Source organism: Drosophila yakuba, chromosome 3R, assembly GCF_016746365.2.
Source record: "Drosophila yakuba strain Tai18E2 chromosome 3R, Prin_Dyak_Tai18E2_2.1, whole genome shotgun sequence".
Taxonomy (NCBI): Eukaryota; Metazoa; Arthropoda; class Insecta; order Diptera; family Drosophilidae; genus Drosophila; species Drosophila yakuba.
The window spans coordinates 26,421,732-26,439,098 of NC_052530.2; the positions used below are offsets into that span (position 1 = coordinate 26,421,732).

Consider the following 17,367-nt stretch of genomic DNA (forward strand, 5'->3'; position numbering starts at 1 on the left):
TGATTTTCCTGGGTCCTCCATTAATGCCTTGCACTCTGAACCACCAGCCGAATTCGAATCATTCGCTTTCGCCCAAAAAACCAGCGAACAAAAAAAAAAATAGAAAATTTAAGCCCGAAAGCCACTCCCCCCCACATCAATGCTCCAAGTTTGGGTAGCATTCATAGACATTTTCAATTTCAAAGCACTATACTCGTACGGGAGGCAGCACTTCATGGTGACGACGAACCGCCGTTGAAACCCCCTGAAACCCATGAAATGCATGGAACTCATGAAACCTCGATGAAACCTCGGCGACGACGCAGAACAGACGCCAGACAGTTGGATTTCACACACAGGCCCACTCGAGAGTCGCCCGTTGAGGAGGCTGGCTCCTTTTTTCGGCTGCGGCTGCGGCTGCTGTTGCCGAGATCTTTTGGTGATATCCAACAAATATTGTAAGTAGAATGGCCAACAAAATAAGCAACAAAAAAACAAAAATACAACAAAAAAAAAAAGGAAAAATACAAAGCAAACAAAAAGGCGAGAGAGCAGTGAAAAACCTAAGCTAAACGGAACGGAACGCTGACGATGTAGACGCCGCAGCTGGCGCGATTGAATGACTCCTCGTCGTCGTCCGTTGTCGGTTGTCTGAGATACTGACTGGCTATGTGACTGGCTAGCTGGATATGGAGGAAGGCACTTGGAGAAAGAGCCAACCCAATCGGACCTTAAATACAAAAAAAAAAGTGATCTCTACAGAATATATTTTTACATTTATAACATTGATATACATATATGTGTATATCTTTCCGGTTTTAAATAATAGGTATGTATTTCACGCATGCTCTATAAATTTCTCCCAGTGCACAAGTGAAGCTGCAGATGGAGACCTGGGACTGGACGACGACGACACACTTCCAGGCGACGACGTCGGCCAACAGCAGCATTCTCAGAAATATTGGTGTAGGTCACAGTCGCAGATAACATATAGCACTTGGGCGAGGGGTGAGTTGCCACGGAGGGGGGATGGGGTGTGTGCCGCAGTACTGGCCTCATTGTATGCAAATGTGCCACGATCACCACCCGCCCAGGCCGGATTCGATGATCCTCCCGTCCGATGCTCCCCAAATCCATCGGCCACTACTGCTCTTCATGGGTGCCAGAATCGTTTTGTGCACACAAGTTACTCGAATTCGAATTCGCGTTCGCGTTTTCTGTATTTCAGCTTCGACTGTTTTATTTTTTATACGATTTTTTTTCTGTTTTTTTGAGTTGTGCGATTTTTGGCATTTTTGCATTTCCTTTGTCCTAGCCAGAGATGCTTATGTAAGCGACAATCGCCGAGGAGACGACGACTCCTGGCTGAGGCTGCAGGAGCAGCACGAGGACTGTTACATATTTTCCCTTGGGCCTTCATATTAGCAAAAAGACTAAATCACACAAAAACGATGCAAGAGTATACAAAAATATATACTCTTTTTAAAATCTTGCAATTGATTTATTCCTTCCTCCTTAATACGCATGGAAAAAGTATCTAAGAAATCAGAGTTCTTTAAACATATTTCCAAAACATATGCATCAGCTTTTTGGTACACGACCTCTTTTACTAAGCTTCTATATAATAATAAAAATGTTAGTTGAATTGTTTTAGCTTAGTTACCCGATTATGAAGAGTATTTCAAAAGGTAAACAACGCAAAGAAATTTATAAATAAACGTCGACGACAATGGGAATGCTGGGCGCACAAAACCAAACATTTCAACAGGAACAACATGTAATTTTTGTACCGTCCGACCTCCTCCAGTTACCCCAGCTCCTCCAGGCTGCAGCCAGCTCCTCCTGCTCTTTAAGCCTCCCACAATCCTGGCCATATGCAATGCCTTGGCCGGGGTCACGACACTTTTTGTGGCATCAGCAGCAGCAGCAACATAAACAGTCGCAGGAGCTCAGAGACCGAGTCAAATAGTGGGAGAAGTATGGCAAAAAGTCCCTCCCGAAGGCCCCAGGCTTTTGGCTTATTGTCTTGGGCCCAAAACAGTTGGCCCGGCTGGATAGCTTGGACAATTCGAAGACCCTGGAACTGAACCCGAACCCGAACCCAAAACCCAGTCCCAGTCTCAGTCCCAGTCAAAGTCGCAGTCGCAATCCAAAATCCAAAAGCCAAAAGCAAACCCGAGGCGACTGCCTGGCGTCAAGAGAATGCGTCGAGCTTGTTGCCTTTTGGCTTTGATTTCGCATTGTGGAACTTTTCCTAGGAAAAAATGTTACATGAAATTAATAAATAGGCAAATAAATGTTAAACAGCTGCTGTTTTGTACGTGTTCTGTTGCACGCGCACGGTAGCCATTGTGCTGCACACAGGGTGGTGCCCCGAGTGGTGCTCAGAGTGGTGCTCAGAGTGGTGCTGGTGGTGCAGACTGTTGTGGTGCTGCTGATTCTGGTGGCGATGATGTTGCCCCAGGTATTTGCATAACACCACGGCAAGCTTAAGGATTTCCCAAACCTCAGGCCCTCAAAAATCCATTTTCTATGCATCTTTCCCAGGCCCTAACCATTTACTTTCCGCAAACTTGAAACCACCTACTAAGCAGGCCCTCGAGGAGATTTTGGTGATTTCGTTGCTTTCGCTCTGCCACTGCATGCCAAATCATTTTTATGCAGTTCACAGCAATTGCCAATGGAACTAATGCCCCAGCTCTTAAAAGCCAAATATATTCCACTCCGCCCTCACCAAAGGCTATGTATGAAAGTTGTAACTTAGGAAAGGAGCCAGGGAGAAGAGTTGACCATTGGGGATGTATTATATACTATTAATATTTATATGTGTTGATATATTAATTATTTTTATATTTAGCTAAGCCTACAATACTTTCTCCACTTCTTCAAATCTCTTCTACACAAAATGTAAGCCACAATTGTATTCCAATGCAACTCGTACTTAAGCCATTCACTACACACTCTTACCATCGTTTGAAATTCAAATGTTAGGAGGCGGCTTTTGGTGCTATATTAATATGTAAGCCGCACCAAAGCCAAACAGCAAACACAATAATTCGTCTATAATTTATACACAATTGTGGGTAAAATGTGTACAAGCATAATTTACACATAAACAAGCCACAAATCCAATCAGCCAATGCAGCAAACAAGGCTTAGAAGGGGATAAAGAAGTAGGAGCAGCAGCAGTAGGAAAAACCAGCTAGAAATGAAGAGGACCAGGTGACTGAGAAATTGATCAACGCTGTGGCGGGACATAAACTAAAAGCTTATTTAACATTAATTTCGCCACGAAAATCACAGAGCAATTTTAAACATCGGTTACATGCGCTTGTTGGGCGCAGGGGGGGGGGGGGGGGGCAACGGTTTTCCACGGGGGATTCCGACGATCCGTTGGAAGCTGCAGTCAACATGCGAAGCTCTGTTTTTCCCCATGCCCCACACACCTGCCCATCGGAGTCCAGTGTAATCTAAGCTGCCATTAAACAAAATACAAGAAAAAACTTACGAAAACATATGCTACATATTACCTCTGCGGGAAGGTGAGGCATCTGGAGATGGGGCGAGGTGACGGAAGTAGAGAAGCGAGCTGCACCATGGGCTTAATGAGTTCGCAAAGTGAGTACATTTTTGAAATAATATTGTGAAAGCATACTGAAGTTGCAAGTAGGTGAAGTAAGGTATTTGATATTTGGGATGGCAGTGAACATTTGTTTTTCTATACAAATCACAAATAAATAAATAATATTTAGTTTAATCTTTATAATCCCTTAAATATTTCACCGATAACACCCATTGTTCATCGACCTGCCGTGCAGTTTGGAGTTCGGCTCTTTGGCAGACAGCCGGGCCAGTCTTTAGTGGGAGACCCGTGCGCCGCAGAAACATCTCTCCAAGCTGAGCAATTGCACCTGCCTGGGCCAGATCTCCGCTCCTTGAAACCCACTCTGCTCTGCTCTGGTTTGGTTTTGGTTTTGGTTTTAGTTTTGGATTTGGCTGGCTTTTGGGGCCGCTCCAGTGGGATGGCTATGGTGGATGGCTGGCTGGCAAGCGTACTCCGGCAAGCGAGGTACAAAGATTTAGAGCGACATTAGAGCAGTCAATCCATCATGACTGAACATTACCATAAATTACACAGAAATAATTGATTATTACGAGAAGACGGAGCCGAAAGACGGGGCCAACTTTTGCACATGCAACGGCTCCCACCGCAGCCGCTCTATTCTCATATGTGTGTGTGTGTGGCTTTCCTGTCCGTGTTAGCCATTACACTGGGCCAGACCTCAACTGTGGATCTTTCGATGCTCTACGCAGTTCGGCCAGCAAACCGATTTAGTTTAAATTACGCTGGGAAGATGCGCGCCGACCTGGTCAACGGAAAGGTAACTCCCCAGTCAAGTCCTCCACTCAGTGGCAAATTAGCGAACTCTGGGGAAGGCTACAATTCCTGACTGTGCACCGAAAAAAATAGGTCAAAACAATCACTATTATATTTAAACTAATATCCAACTAACTTTAAAATCTAGTTTTCTTATTATTATTTTACAGATTCATAAAGAAACAAAGAATACATGTATGTATATACTCTAGCATCACCAAAAACATTTATTCTTTTCTTTCTGTGTAGCTTAACTGCAATTCTTTTCAGAGTCTACTAAGCACTTTGAACTCGCAGAAATTGCAGTTAACATGGAGGGTTTTCCAGACTTATTACGCTCGCTGAATAATTGCAGAATGAAAGCGCTTTGGACGGCGAAATTTAATCAAAGTAAACAAGCAAATATTTGCCAATACTTCAACTGAAGTGATCTATCAGCTGAAATACGAAAAAAAATGTTAGCTTCACCGTTTGCCAGTTTGGTTCGTTTTCTTTTTGGGCACCTAGACAAATTACCAGCTATTTGCTTGATGTTTAAATGAAGTTTGAGTCGAGCTTGAAAGAGTTTCAAATTTAATTGGTACGCCTTTTGAAAAGGGGATTATCCTAAAATCAATAAGAGGTTAACTAAGCTATTTTATTATTAGCTATTTAAAGTTAGATTTATTGTGCTAGTCCAGGAAATAACAATTCAAAACCCAACCGCAATCCAAGGTTATTTACCCTTAACAACAAAGTGAAATTTCCCAATTTAAACGAACGCCAATGCCAAAGCTTTTTGTATTGTGCCGCCATATAAATAGCCACTCTATAATGAGCTTAACAATCGTATGCAAAACAAACCGATGATATCTGTAAATGAAATCGGAAAAACAAAAATAGAGATACAGATACGAGGACCATTGACGAAGCAACGATGAAACTTTGAATGATTGCGAAGCGGCGATAATAGGAGTAAAAAAAGGAAAAGGATATTCGGCCTGTCGACTTGTCAATCTGCGATCGCATTGACACTTGAAGTTTATTATCCGCTGACATTTCAATTCTGATTGAAAATGGTATGCGGACGAGTATGCGGATGGTTCGAAGACAAAAGCCCAACTTTCGATGGGAATCTGCTGCGCCTGATGGCTGATATTGATTGATCGTTGAATTTTTATTGAGTGATTGATACAAAAGGGAAATATAAGTGAGCCAAGCCAAAACAATCGTTTCAATTACAATAGGCTCCCAACTGTAGAAACTGGATGTGTAATTCGAAGAAGTTCAAAACCCCAAATACCCCCTACATCTAGATGAAGCAGCGCCCTCAAAAATATTATTAGGCAATGAAATATGGAGTTTCCAAGGTGTTTGCACGCTCGGCTTCAAATCGACTTCGACTTCCACTTCCACTTCGACTTCAACTTTGTCTGGAGTTCAACTTTGGCTCTCCTTTAGCTAAACAGAAAAAAAAGTAATGTTCGCCTGCCGTTTCTCGGCTTCTTATCAAGATGCTTTCAATGTTTCGTTTAGGATTTTCATTTGTAGCATTTAGCTGCTCTATAAAAACAAAAAAAAAGCGCAGGCGACTCCTCTTCTGGCAATGTCAGTGCTATACGGCTGTGCACATAAAAATATATATAAACTTGTGGCCCGCTTTAGCCGACACTCGTAAATTACAATAAATTATGTTGAAACTGATTATTCCATACAATTTATGGGGCCCTTTTAAGTGGGCGTGTGCACTTTTATTTTATTGTGAATGATGATGTAAATGATGCTGGCATCGAGCCGAGCTCAAACTTTGGATGCCTGGCATTACGTTGGAGTTGAGCTCGGGTCAAATTGTTTTCGGGTGGCTGATGGGTTAATGAGGTTCAAGTTCTTGTTGAGCGGCCAAGTGCACGTAATGGCTCCTAAGATTGTGCAGCAAAAGAAGCTGATTTTGGTGGCTTTTTTTCCACTTCGCTTCGAGTTTTTTTTTTTTTTTATTGGCAAATTTGTGAATGCACTTTTGGCAAAGGGAACGGTTGTGGGAGTGTGTTAACTGCGGCAACAACGAGCTCAGCCTATCAAGGGCCTCAAATCAGCGACTGAGCCAACAACATTCGACTTATAAAACACACACATCATCCCCACCCCCATTATCATCATCGGCAGGAGCCGGCGGATCGGGAATAGCCTTGGCAGCGGCGTAGCAAAAAATTTAATTAAGAAAATCAAGTCACAGGCCCAAAAAAAAAAACGAAATAAAAAAAAAAACTTAAGTAAAGTAAAGCTGCGTTGCGACAACAACAGCGAAGACGCGCTCCAGCTTTCATATCTGATTGAAAAGCGCAAAGAGCAAGGAGGAGACCCGCAGACACAGCCAGCCAGCCAAAAAAAAATCGAGGGGAACAGCAAAACTGAGCTGAAAACGAGTGCAGCGCAAAAATTTGATGCGATTTGGATCAGTGCGACACAATGAGGAGGCCAATGAGGCAGGGACCACCAAAAGAGGCAGGAGACACAGGGCCATGTAGCGCAGGCATCCCAGTTTCTCTCCTCCACGCAGAGAAATCAGCTCACTGGCCAGTTGACACTAGCAGATCTAGTTATATAATTAAATCAAAATCTATATAAGCAAGCTTAAACACAATACTGTGGCATACAGTACATAAAACAATACTCATCAGCTAATTAACATAATTTGAGTTACTCAGAAAAATAGTGGGCTATGGCAAGTTTTTTTTCTACTGAACTGACTTATAATTTATAATATTAGGAAAAAGAATTTAGAATTTTCAATTAATTAAACACTGATTTCCCAGTAATACCTAATTAAAACATGGGTTTTAAACTCTGTGAACACAATTTTAAATATTCAATTTTTCTAAGTGTCGCTTGGCTGTTGTTTGGTTTTGTCAACGAACGGATTTCAATGATTATTCATTGGGCATGGCAGCCACAAGCCCGCACACAAGCACACTTGTCTGTGGCAAACAATTTCAGCAATTAGAATATCAAGCTATGCAGATCTTTTTCTCTTGTCTCAGCGATCCGCGGGCGATGCCAGCAATTGACATTGACTCAAAGGAGATCAAAATGCGCTTGCACACCCAGCCGCAACGAAGATCTGTGTGGCGCTTTAATGACATTTCTGGGGAACAACAACAACAAGAAGAACAACAATTGCTGCAGCAACCACAGCAACTGCGGCAAAGACAACCCCAACCCCTCTTTCCACCCCTCCCCCCATTCAACTCCAATTTAGCCTGTGTGTGGCAGGCCGAAACGAAAGACTTAGGACACAAACTTGCAAATTAAAGAACATTAATTTTCGCCCAACTCGCGCACAGAGCGCAACAGAGAGATCCTTAACCGAAAACCAGACCGGGAGTTCCACCATTCCGTAGCTCCTGCCGCTGATTGATTACACCGGCCAGCAGGGCACAAGAAAAAGCCAGTCAGCTCCATAGCCTTTTGGCCTGGGAAAAAATCATAATAATAATGATACATAATAAAAATGGAAAACTTCTAGACGCCATATAAATCAGAGCAAATATGAATTGCTGTTTGTGTCTGACTCTACTGACTGTTTATTTGTTTGTTACTCGCTTTTTGTTCTTTTCACTGCAGTGGTTGTTGTTTCTGCTTGGTGCCGGAGTACTCGAGGCTTTTGTCAATTGCTATGGCACAGTGGCCAGAGCTTGGGAAATGGGGGAAAGTTTACAGAATTTATTTGTTATTTTTTATAAAATTTGCGCATTGTTCAATGAAATTCCTCAATATACATAATAAGCTTTTCGTTCATTTATTTATGTCTAATTTCTAAACTTAAAGTGTTCATATTGATGGCACTTTAGGGTACCACGTCAAAAAGCTACTAATAAAAATTTAAAAATAAATACACGATTGTATGACCCACTGTATTCAATTGAACTGCCTGCATTTTGGCATTGTTCCGCAGCCCTGCTCTTGTAATTCCGTCTGGCTCCTAGCGAGCTTTTGTGATCGCTGCTGCAGTTGCAGTTGCACAGGGAGTCGATTCTGCATCGCTCCTCATATTGCACACGATGCGGAGAGATCCGAGACACAAGGCTCAAGCCTCGGGACCAGACCAACCAGGCCAGACTCAGTTGTCGCCGTTTTGGCCCATTGTCTGTGTGGGAAAAAGCCCCGCAACTCTACTGGCTGGCTTAAAAAAAAAAAAACAAAAAAAAACCAAATAAAAGGAAAACCAAAAAGACAATGTATGCTAACCGATAGTTTTCAATGCCAAATGGTTTATGCATTCGACGGCTCATGGCAATCATAAAGCGAAAATACTTTGGCCGGACAATGCTTAAACGCCGCATAAATTCACTTTAAGCATCTCCCGGGAATCGGATAAGCATATGCAGCCAGTTTAACCCACATCTTGGAGTACGATTTGGTCCCGTCTCCAGCACCGACGATTGCAACGACTGCAACTCCATTGGTGCCAATCATTATATTTTAACAGCTTGTTTGCTCGCTTGTTTTACAAATTGAAATCGCCAACGAAAATGTTACAATAAATTTAAATAAACACAAGCATTTTGCCGACAACGGCGATTGGGGCGAATACTTGGTGCCGTTTGTTGCGCCTGCCCGTCCATCCTGCCTGGTTTCATTTCACTCGATACAGCGCGCTGTATCCCCAACCTAATCGCTGCGTTTAATTTACTTAAATTATACTAATGATCTTCAGCTGCCCCGGGTCCCAAGAGCAGAGCAGTCACAGTCACAGTTGCAGTCTCAGTCGCAGCCTCTCGAGGCAAGTCGGAGTCATTTGTTTTGGCTCGTTTATGGGGTAAGGCGGCTCAATTGATTTGGCCAAAGCAGCCGCCAAAGAGAGCCGACAACCGGAGACCGGAGACCGGCGACCGGAGTAACCAAGAGATGTCCAGCTTCAAGTACCAAGCCAAAGACCAATCCGATACCCGGCTAGTGCGAATCCGAGTGTTGCGAGTGTCGCTAGATATGGCCTGACATTTAGATGAAGTGTCTGTGAATCTGAGCCGAGTCGGCGGCCTCTCGATTTCCAGCTGCGTTGCCCTGGCCAAGCTGCTCTTTTGGCCATCTAAATGTCGTCGTGTAATTCCATTCATAAACAAAACTTTAATTTTATTGCACACTGTAAGAAAAAGTCACATAAAATAGTACAACTATATTAAACAAATTTATGAATGCAATTGGCGATGCATTTTTAAACGTTTCTTTATTTGCATACCCAGTTTTTCTAGAATGTAAATCTTATAGAAAATTAAAACTTTCTGTGTAGCTTCAAGTTGACATAGTCTGACTTTTGGATAATGTGAAGGCGTTGGCTTCGTTTGGCTGGCAGTTGGATTCAGCCGGTTGCTGCATCAAAAACGATTATCATAGACCTCGAAATGGCTCAATTAGTTCTCCATGGAGCCCCGAGAATCGAGAATTGAGCTGCCTGCGGCTTCTCTGTGCGAAAGTTTATTGATTGGCATTGCATACCTGTTGAGTTGCAGTTGCTGCATAGCTCAAAGTTGTTTTGTGGCAGAGAAACTTTATGTGCATTTTTTCGATGCTTTGGGATTGAGCACAGAAGGAGCATTTCATTTTCCCCCACTCACTTTCGGCATACCGAGGACACTAAAGACCGAATCCATGGGAGCCAAGTGTGCCACCTAGGCATGCCATTGACACCCATGCGATTGTTGTTAATTAATTAAAAAGAAACACTCATAGGCGATTGCGTTGACAAGATAAAATGGTCGAGCAGCACACACAGATTCAGGCAAATAAAATAATACACATAAAAATGGCAAAAGCTCGACTCCCCAACCGAATGCAATAAATTGTGACAAAAAAAAATGTCGGCTTCAAAATCTATATATTCGCTGCAACTTCAAGGTGCGACATTGACCCTGGTGCCACTATATTTGCTTTTGTGTTTCTCTACGCCGACTGTGTGTGGCACAAATCTAAAAAAAAAAAAACACAGCTGGAAAAAAATATAACGTTATCGGTGCAACTACAATAATGCATTTAAAAGTGCATAAAATGTTTATTGGAGTTGGAGTTTTCGGTTTTCCACGCCACGACAAATAAACTACACTGAACTACAAAATTTGCATAATGTCGTGGAAGTTTCTTAAGCTTTAAACTGCATACTTAAGTTTAAAATTTTGAATTTAATTTTTGATTTATTGTAGGGTTTTAAATTGTTTTCACTATGTATTTCCTTTAAAAACTCCCACTTTTACTAATTATATTTTTGAGCACTGCTAAAGTTTGTATTTATTTGTATAACTTTTAACTTGCTGTCCACTGAAATCAGGCAGTCAGGGCCAAACTTAACCTTGCTAAAGCAGTTATTCTTGCCGTTGCAGTTGCAGTTGCAGTTGTGTGTTGCTGTTGCCGCCTATGTTGCTGCTGTTGTTGTTGCAGCTGCGGGCCATGGCACTTGCAACAACAGCAACTATATAGAACACAGCTGTGCAAAGCAAAATAAAACCAAAAAAAAAACAAAAAACTATAAAAGAACAAATTATAGCCAAGTATTGGTACTTGAGGTAAAAACAAAAAACCAAAACGTAGAAACAATTATTGCCATTAGCAAATTGGAAATATTTTCCGCTGTTGTACGACTTTGCTATATTTTTTTCTCACGGCTCGGGAAAAAGGCTTTCCTTTCACCAAAACCAAAAGGCAGAGGCAGAGGCAAAGAAAACGCGAAAGCAAAAATCATCTGTGGCATTGGCCAATTGGTTTGTCAATAAGCACAATTGAAATCAGCGATCATCTACGTAATTAGCCAGCAGCGGTATAAGAACCACCAAGTGGTGCTAAAACGCGAGAGGGCGAGAAGAAATGTAATTTGTTTTCACACAACATAATCAACATGATAACCCCAACCGAAAACGTCTTTAGATTGAGTCTAATGATGATAAACGCTTTTACTGTGAGGTAACTACAGACTCCTGACACCGACGCAAGTCTCTCCTTTTGCTGGCCAACTCCTGGCCTGCCAGACCCGCCAGATACTTTTGCTGGCAACACCACCACCACCAGCGAAAAGATACAGATACGACGACCGCGGACGTTGCGGAGGGTGTACGAATGGCTGGCTGGGCCAATAATAAGTCAACATTCCAAGGCGTGTTAAGAGATGCTCGATTAAATGCCTCAATTGTGGCTCATATTGAACACCGACGGGCAACGGGCAACGGGCAATGGGCAATGGGCGATGGGCAACACACAGTCTGAGCCAAAAGTCGACGATCCGGGCAACATCGACACCACACACCACCTGTCCGCAAAAGAAAAAAAGTACAAAAAGAGCGGGAAGAAGCAGCGGCAGCAAATAGCACGCCCCCACCAACGGTCAACTTGCAAGTCGGTGGTGCAGTTGGTGGTGCAGTTGATGGTGCTGTTGGTGTTGCAGTTGGTGGTGGTGCTGGTATTGTCTGCCTGACTTTTAGCACTGCTGCACCGCCGTCGCCGAGCGACTGGGCGAAATCGTTTAGTGTCGTACCTAACTAAGGAAACGTATTTTCAATATCGAAATTATTATTATTAGCTGACAGCAAATCGCAGTTTTCAACTGACTTTCCGCAGTTGTGGCCGTTTGCCGGCTCATGTTGTAATAAATGGACAGGACCCAGATCGCCATACCTCTCTGTATGCCATACACTTTGTTGTATATGCTGTGCGGAGTGCTAATCAAAACAAAAGGGTTCCCTAAATGCAGCCAGGTTTATCGGGTCAATTGCAAAATTGCTTAAATGCGAATTGCAATGCCTTGCAACGATGTTTTTAAATAGCCAAAAAGAGTGAAGAGTAATTTCACATGTTCACACATTGAAAAATATGATTGCAAAATTCCTATATAAGTAGCAGCTTTGAAGTAGTAATTATTGTTAATTGCACGCCAATCAAATTATAACATTTTCAAGCTGTTTCTCTTGTATATATAATAACATGATATATAACAACATTTATTTTATTTATATATAATAACATGATATATAACAATATTTATTTTACAGAAAGGTTGCTTTACAATTATTAACTTTTAAGCTTGCTTGTTAAGTTACTTAAGATAGAAAAAGCCTTGTTTTCCAAATTTTTTATTTATAAAGCAAGATTAAATACCCTTAAAGGGTATCCACGTAATCACTATTACCAGAACTCATCGAGCGGCACTCGCTGGCATCAATTTTGCGCTCGTCCCTCGCTATCGGAGACTTTGGGGCCGGCTTCTAAAGGTGAGAAACTGGCCATATTGCTGGCGGGCGTAAGGCTGCACCCTGGTAACACACACACTGCACACAAGCACACACACACACCCATCAGCGGCGGGACCACAGAGCCAGGTCGGCACAATTATATGGCATTTTGCGAGGAAACTTTCAATAAAAATAATCATAAGCAAATGAAATTTATGCACAACTAAGCAGGTGTTTAGTGACGAGTCAAGCGCTCCGGTCAAGCGATTGTGATTCCAATGTTGGCCAAAAGGTGAAAAGCGACGACCCGCGAGACTCCCTCCGGAGCTGAATGGTGGAAATTCGTAACAGTTGTCGATTCATCAAACAAGATAATCCAACTTATAAATGGCCCAGCGTCTAACAAGGTGAGCTGTGTGATAAGCAACACGTTGCCATTGTGGCTATCGAATTACCGATCTTCCGATCTTCTGATCTTCCAATTAACTTACCAATAATGCGGCGTGGACCCTTTAATTTCAATATTTCCAATACTGCCAACTCACGCACTATCCACTGCTGCTGCAACCGAGCACAATAGACACATTTTGTTAGCAACAACGGGGGGCTAATCAACTTCAAACGAGAACAATTGCGCCGAACTCCGTTTTTGACAGGATCGATGGGAATTGCAAGTGGTTGGATGGGTTGTTTAGCTTTGTTAAGGGTATAGGGGGCATAAAAAGTAGGAGCCCAACTCCGTGCAAAATGATTCAAGCCTATAATAAGTACAAAGGCTACTCAGATGGGTTAACTGATATCTCTGTGGAAAATTCAAATTCAAATTCGTTTCAATTGTTACCAAATATCAGGAATATTTGCATTTTTACTTAGAGAAACCAACAAGGCGGCGGTGTAATAATTATTGAATAAAAAAAAAGCAAGCTCATTTAATGAAATTCATTTGAAATCTAGTTTTAAATTGCGTGTCACAACACATTGGTTTAATCTCAAATCTCAAAAATGTAAATTCAATTGCACGGAAAAGGTCATAAGGCAAGACTCTAATAATAAACAATGAATATTTATAATATACTAATCGGTTGCCGCCCAAATCAGCAAATGGGAGGTGTACATATATGTTAAAAAGCAATAAGGCGCGTTATTCTTTTTGTTTTTCAGTTAATACCACATCGTTAGCTAATCAGCGAGGAGGAGCAACAAATTCCGGATTTGCAGATCAAAGCGAGCTGCGAGCACTTTGAAGATAGCAAAAACTGAATGACTACCGAGAACCCACTGCCATCGATGCAAAATGATTGAATTCAATATGGGGCTGGCACTTAACATCCATCAAAACACTAAACGAGGAGTATTTAGAACGGCAACCAGTTGTTGCCGGTTGCATGTTGTTGCCGGTTGACATATGAGCAGCAGCAACATCAGTTGCAGCAGCAGCAGCAACAGCAAACAGCAGCAGCAACAGCAGCAGCAACTGCGGCAGCAACAAAGAAGAAAGAAACTTTTGCCGCCACACCAAAGTCCGGTGTTTTTCGATGAGAGCGGCTACTACACAGAAATCCTGGGCCAGAACACTGGGCAGACCTAACAAGCAGCAGCAGCAGGAGCAGCAGAAGAAGCGGCCCAGAATTATGTAACAACCGCACTGGCAGTGGCCTGCAAATTTGCAAGTCAAGAGTCACTGGAGATGTCACTCTGCGCGGATGGACAACTCGGCGGACAGCTGAGCAAAGCGGCCGCCGCCTGGATTTTTCTTGGTTCATTCGATTCCAGCGCTGTTCGTCCGTTTGGTTGTTGAACTTAATCCCAGCATGATGGTGCAACATTCGGCGAGGGTCCGTTGTCCTGGCAAGGTTGTTATGGCCGCACACCGACACTTGTTTGTTTGTTTGTTGTGGCAAACACACACAGCGCAGGATTTCAACCGGATTAAACAGTAATACAGTAAGCAAGCACTCACTAGCCAGCCGCCCATCAACATCTGCCCTCCGAGAAAACCACCGAAGATGATCTCACGACGCGACAAATTGCTGCAGCAGCCGTGGGAGCAACTGCGGTACGCCCAGCACCGCGAGAAGGTCATGTCCGCCCGCCCAGCCATCGACACCCACTCGCCGCGCGCCCACGAGCACGTGCAGCGCAAGTGGAAGAAGCAGCAAGTGGAGCGGGAGCGCCAGCAGCAGATCGAGCGGGAGAACCTGCGACTCCTCCAGAAACTGGGCGACATAATGCGCACCAAGCGCATCAACAACCTCTGGCTGCAGCCGCGGCCCAAGTGAGTAGCCTTCTCTATGCTGCACGAAGTCCCAATGATTGTTATTCGTTTATCTTTAAATACGGGAATGAATGCAAATTTTAACTGCTTTTATTAGAAGTTGAAGTACTTATTACTGATTTATTAGTCGGTAATCTCCAATAAACGAACCCTTTTTCTTTTTGCCTTAAACTTTCACCTTAGCAACATATTTATAATTCAAATTAGCAACAGCTTTAATGACCTATTGATCAAAGCCATATGCATTAGTTACTCCTATCCAGAATAAACTCCTTATTCAACAACTGCTCACCTGTTTCTTTCAGTTTTCTCAACCGCGAGAAGCTCTTTGCCACCCGCCCGTACTCCAGCCTCCCGGAAGTGGTCACCATTTACGGAAAACAACCGCCGGGACCACTCATCTATGGCATGCTGCCCAAACCGAATGTGGTGGGTCGCTGTCCCACTTGCAGCGGCAATCCGGAGCGCACCGAGGTGGCCATTCCCGAGCAGCGAACACCCTGGGCGCCCGAAAGAAAGTCCTGGAACCGGAAGAGCCAGGAGCAAGTGAAATTGCATCGATGCTACCACTGCGGATCTGTAAAGACCAGCGAACGCAAGTACTTCGAGGAATTCTCGTACACGTACTCCTACGACGAATGATGAAGCTCGTGGTTCGTGGGTCAAATAAAAGTAAATTCAAGTTTATTCATCAGGCCTTGGGTATATTTGGTGGCAAACTGGCGAAGGTGAGGAAGCCCGTGTGACCGGGCAGGGTTTGGGGATTACTGGAGGTCAGGTACTTCTTCACCTCCTTTGGCGCCTTGCTCTCCTCGGCATTTGCTGCCGTCGTCGTCGTCGTCTCATCGGTTTTGGGCAATTTAAGGAACTCAAGATCGATGACGGGCAGCGTGCGAGTCTTCACCACGTTCTCCTGCTGCAGCACCTCCAAGGAAACAATCTCGTTGAAGCCCAGCTTGGTTAGCTCTTGGATGCTGCGCTGCGACTGCTCAATGCAGGGCGAAAACGAACAGAAACGACCTCCTGCGAAAAAAGGGAAGGGGAAATCAGGTTTACTTATTTTTCGCGATTTTTCGCTTGCCCTCAATAATAATTACTCTATTATAGCTTCTAAAGATTTGAATATACTGGTGGGTAAGCTTTCCCTAACTTTTTTGCTACTTGATTTGCCTGACATTTTGTATGTGTGCCTCCAATACAGTAGCACCCTAGGTTCGGTGCAAGCCCGCTGTACATTGGAAGCTCCCATCCGCCTAATGACAAACTCGCCCGGTCAGCCTGCCTTGGCCGCATCAAGTGTCAAAAGCGGGCTCATTCAATGTCAAACACGGTGAAATGGCAGCCGGACTGACTAGCTGACTGCATCTCTGGCTCACTGGATGGATAACTGACTGACCGACCGACAGTGTTGGGATATTCAAAGCGCTTTGGTACCTTTCCCCAATTAGGTACAATCATAAGAACGTATTTCCCACTTTATAAATAAATAAGTTAAGATTTACTCAAAATTGTTTAGAAAATAGTAGTACTACTTGGTAAAGCCCTCTAACTGGTACTAAACTTAAAACCATTCAAAACTAAACGATTCTATCTAGGTACAGTTTTATGCTTGTATAAATGTACCTGGCCAGCCCAGTTAACCCAACATATCCGCCTGATTGCCGGATTGCCCGCAAAAGGGCGCTGACAACTAGTTGTCAACGCGATGTTGGCCACTCACCGGACAGCTTCAACGCCTTGAAGGCGTGCGGCACTGCGAGATCGGGCGCGGGCAGATCCAAGAAGACCGCATCGGCCTTTCCATCCAGTTCCGCGCCAAAGCCCAGATTGCAAACGTCCCGGTGATAGACGGTGACGAAGTCGGCGATACCATGTCGCCGGAACTCGTCGCGTGCCTGATCCGCTCGAGCTTCGTGGAAATCGAAGGTGTGCAGGTGGCCAGTGGGTTTCAGTGCTCTTAGAAAGTAGTGCGACAGTGATCCCGATCCTGTGCCCGACTCAACGACCACGGCACCGGGTCGTACCTCCAGCTGATGGATAATCATACTGATATCCGGCGTATAAATAATCTGCGTGCGGTGGGGCAGCGTTTGTGTCCAGAGTTCCGGCGTTGGCTGCAGGACGTGAGCCCAGCCCTTGGAGAGCTCCACTTTACTGCCATACTCGACGCCGATGATATCTAGAACAGGGATTAGGGTTAGTAGGGTCCATTAACTCTATAGCTTTAACATACTTTCAACTTTTAGCGAACCATAATTGGTCTGAAAAATATGCGGTATTGTTTCGCCTTTTTTATTGACTATTTCGGGCACCGCTTCGATGGCATGCATGGAACTGACTCTCAAGTAAAGGATGACCACATCTCCCTTTTCTATGTGGGTCTTGGGTTTCAGAAAACTCATGTTTTTCGTTTCAAACTGAAAGAACTCTTTTTTATTTACAAAACAGCCGCGTGTTTAAGCAATGGAGATGGGAGTTTGGTAATCAACAGGCTATCGATAAGTTTTAGCGGAGTGGCGGGTCAGGGCTGCACAACCACTAATAAT

General features: G+C 43.7%; 2 protein-coding genes across 2 annotated transcripts; one reads left to right on the forward strand and one right to left on the reverse strand.

Annotated features, from left to right (window-relative positions):
- The first annotated feature begins 14,542 nt into the window (after positions 1-14,542).
- On the forward strand, positions 14,543-15,508 carry LOC6538414. The gene is made up of 2 exons (XM_002098902.4): positions 14,543-14,821; positions 15,127-15,508. Exons 1-2 carry the CDS (start codon positions 14,553-14,555, stop codon positions 15,461-15,463), a joined length of 606 nt encoding a protein of 201 aa, XP_002098938.1. The 5' UTR covers positions 14,543-14,552; the 3' UTR covers positions 15,464-15,508.
- LOC6538415 (tRNA (adenine(58)-N(1))-methyltransferase catalytic subunit TRMT61A) lies at positions 15,476-17,306 on the reverse strand. Its single transcript, XM_002098903.4, has 3 exons — positions 17,055-17,306; positions 16,542-17,000; positions 15,476-15,844 (listed from the first exon to the last, which is right to left on the reverse strand). Exons 1-3 carry the CDS (start codon positions 17,221-17,223, stop codon positions 15,513-15,515), a joined length of 960 nt encoding a protein of 319 aa, XP_002098939.1. The 5' UTR covers positions 17,224-17,306; the 3' UTR covers positions 15,476-15,512.
- Between the last annotated feature and the right edge of the window lie 61 nt (positions 17,307-17,367).